Source organism: Morone saxatilis, unplaced genomic scaffold (assembly GCF_004916995.1).
Source record: "Morone saxatilis isolate NCDOM2014 unplaced genomic scaffold, NCSU_SB_2.0 Contig4, whole genome shotgun sequence".
Taxonomy (NCBI): Eukaryota; Metazoa; Chordata; class Actinopteri; family Moronidae; genus Morone; species Morone saxatilis.
Window position 1 is genome coordinate 2,792,458 of NW_023339984.1, and position 3,414 is coordinate 2,795,871.

At 40.2% G+C, this 3,414-nt stretch overlaps 1 protein-coding gene across 3 annotated transcripts in view; it reads right to left on the reverse strand.

Annotated features, from left to right (window-relative positions):
* The window catches only part of tbc1d14 (TBC1 domain family, member 14), a 38,604-nt gene that overhangs the window by 7,602 nt on the left and 27,588 nt on the right, over nt 1–3,414 (reverse strand). For all 3 annotated transcript variants that reach the window (XM_035675404.1, XM_035675405.1, XM_035675406.1), the window contains 3 exons: nt 1,134–1,214; nt 905–993; nt 639–710 (listed from right to left, as the gene is read on the reverse strand). In XM_035675404.1, coding sequence (XP_035531297.1) covers nt 639–710; nt 905–993; nt 1,134–1,214 — 242 coding nt within the window. The remainder of the gene's footprint in view (nt 1–638; nt 711–904; nt 994–1,133; nt 1,215–3,414) is intronic.

The window sequence follows — 3,414 nt, forward strand, 5'->3', positions numbered from 1 at the left end:
CTTTGATTTTACCTGATAATAAACATACATTCATAAGTCAATTTTCCCACGTTAGAGACACGAGCTGTTCCAGTAAATATTGACCCGGAGTGTAAAGGTAGCAGAGTATCTGCATCGTCTCTGGCAGACTGCAGATCTTTTTCTCCTAAAATCGGGGAGGCCTCAGGATGGAAATGTAGTCACACAGGCACAGAGAATAACGTCTACCCACTGAGCTCCTCCTGTCTGAAAGCGCACACTCAGTGGAAATCAATTACCGTAAGCTGTCAGTCATCCACACCGCAATCAAACTTAGTCTATTAGTAGCTTAAATAACCTATGTAGGTGTTGAGTGGGAGATCTGTGCCACCTCTAAACTTTCATTATATGCAAATAATACTCCTATACCTGTGTGCAATATTTTGTCTCATGTTTTTTTTTTTTAACCCAATTTAATATTGACACAAAGCAAAAAAAACATATAAATAGACACAGGTTCGAAGACAGTGTTTAACTACTTTATTGACGGATCTGTGATGAAAGTTTTAGATTTTAGATGTGAGGCATCACAAATGTGTTCTTAAAGCCGCAGTATAAAATAAAATGTGCTGAAGTATCACAACACGGTGTAATGCTGTGTTTTTGTGTGTATGACTTACGTAGCCAACGTCTGGCCGGTAACAAGTGTATGCTCCCAGAATGCTGTGCAGCACATCATGATATGGCCCGCCCTGATGATGAACAAAGAAACAATGACGACAATGGAACACAGAGGCCAAAAATACCCTCACCAGTCCCCAGAAATGTCCATGTTAGATTTACTTTACACAATAATGTCAGAGTGAATGAGAATTCAAACTTTAATTCACTTTTGTTGTGCAATTTAAAACAGTGTTGTATGGGTGGCTGGGCTCCTCTCACTGACCTGCTGGAAGATACACAAGTGGGGGAAAGTTCTTGAGATGTCCAGCTTGATCAGCTCCAGACTCGACTCCCGATCTGATGAGCCAGCATCTGGAAGACATGGACAAACATAAAGAAGATCTTAAAACATGAGCAGTAGTATCTAGTACTACCCTCCAGTAGTCATATTAGTGTGTGAGTTAATATGACCAACATTACAGGAAACAGAACATTTTCCATTCTGTCTCTACCTTCAGTTTCAGGCTCTGGGGCCGGTGCTGCCGTGGTCCTCCATTTCTCTTTTGCTCGGGACAGGCAGATGCTGTACAGCTCTGCAGGGACACAGAACAGCACCACGGCACAGTCAATATGAGAAAGAGAGGTAAGGCAGAGGCTAAAGACACTGAGCAGAGAACATGATGACTGGACAGAAACCACTTCAGGTGATAAGAGGATTCTGCTCTTCACATTTCTCTGCAGCAGTAACATGAAAGGTGATTAAAAGGAAACAGATCTAGCTCATTTTCAGAACACATTTATTTTGTTGCAGCACACTGATCCTTCCCAGCCTGCACCTTGACCTGTGGCTGCCATCTAGTGATGAGATGCTGGATTGAAATAATGAACCTCTTTGAGATGTGACACGGAGCTCTGCACTGGTGGCCCTGACCTTGTGCAGTACCCAACACCAGCAGATTAATACTGACTACAGAGCGTGCTGCTGAACAGGCTTGCAATCAGCTGAGATGAGAACAGCAGTCTTGTGCAAATACAAGTGTGTAAATACACTTTAGAGATAAAAGATCAAAAGATATCTTAGCAAATATATTAACAACAACATTTCAGACTTCTTCTAAAGAGCCAAAAATGTGATTCAGAGGACTTTTGATTGGCAGATTGCAAAAAATAGGTTACTAGGTTGTTAATAACATCATGTTGACTGAACGAAGAATAATCACTTCTATCATTATTTGTCTTACTTTTATTTGGATGATGATCATGCTCTAAGTTTTGGAACAGAAGTACCAATCATTTCTCTTTGACTGATGTAAACAGGAAGCAAGTTTGGATTGAGTGGGTTAGCTGTGGGCTACAGCTTGGGCCCTGTTTGTTTTAGCCTATATTTGTTCACATTATGGAAAAATTGCACCATTAAAAGTATGCTGAATTAGCTATTAGCAATTCCTGTTTGCAGTGTAACCATGGATGTACAGACAACTATCACTGGATTACTTTTATACTGAAGAAAACAAAAAAATTTGATGATTATCAGGCAGGTCTGGAGTCATAAGAAGCCGTTTTCTTTTCTTTATTCTTTCTTATGGACATTTATGCAGTTGACATCGGAGATAATGCTATCCTCAGGAAGTGTAAGCCACTCTGAATCTGAATATATGTGTATGATGTCTATGTGTTCAGATTTGACTACAATTACACTTAGTTTGAAGAAAACTGACGATCAGCGGCTAACCCTTTTAAAGTAGTTTAATAGCCTCCATTAGCTGTGTGTTACAGCAACTGCTGCCTGTGTTAATAATCAGCAAAGTCAGCAGGTCCAACTACAATAACTAACTTCCTGTTGTTTGCATGCACCTGTCTCTTTGCCTCACATCTCTCCCTCCACTCCTCTTACTCCAGAACACATACATAAACTTCTGTTTTTTTAAAAGACATTTAGCCAGCAGTGTTGAACAGTAAATTACATTATTTCATTGTTCTCATACAGGCAGAAGACTGTTACATACTTCCAAATTAATGATGTTAAAGCTCCTACATTTGTGTCGTTTTGTGTCGATTCTGGTGGTTCCTGTGGACAAAAGCTGTTTCTACAGTTTAGTTTTTAAGCGCGCTGATGGTCCTGTTTGTTTATGTAGGTCATATAGAGACATCAGTATCAAACTGAGACTGTTGTTTCATAGCCTGTTAAAAACTCCTTGTAGAAAGGTTGAACCTTTTAAACAAAAAATTGGACCATGAAACTAGTGCCTTTTGAATCAAGACCTGGTTCTGAATCGACTCAGGATGCAAGAGTTCAGCTTTCATTATCATTAGAAGTGGTAGTGGTAGTTGGTGCAGTGTAACAATAATGGAAGTACTAGCAGTAGTAACTTTAGTACCTCTAGAAGTAGCAAAAGTAGCATTGGAAGAAATGCATAGCATTAGCAGCAGTAATAAAACAACTTTACTCAAAATGGGGATTATGATGTCACTGAGCTGCTGCTTCTAAAAGACTGACAACTTTAAGGAGGACTAAGCTTTGTGTGTGTGTTTGTGTATAGGTGTGTGTGTATAGGTGTGTGTGTGTGTGTGTGTGTATGCATGCATGCATAGTGATAATGCATAGGACTGTGCTCCATTTAAAAGGCTGAGTAGTACAAAGCAGAGTAGGCCAGCTCAGCAGTGAGTGAGTGCTTATCTGCAAGTAGCCCTGAGGGGGCTGAGGAGCTTTCTCTTTCTAAGTTGGTGCTCCCTTAGCAAGTGGAGAATGAATTTGCAGTGAGTGTGTATAATCTCCATCCAGACTCGAGACCT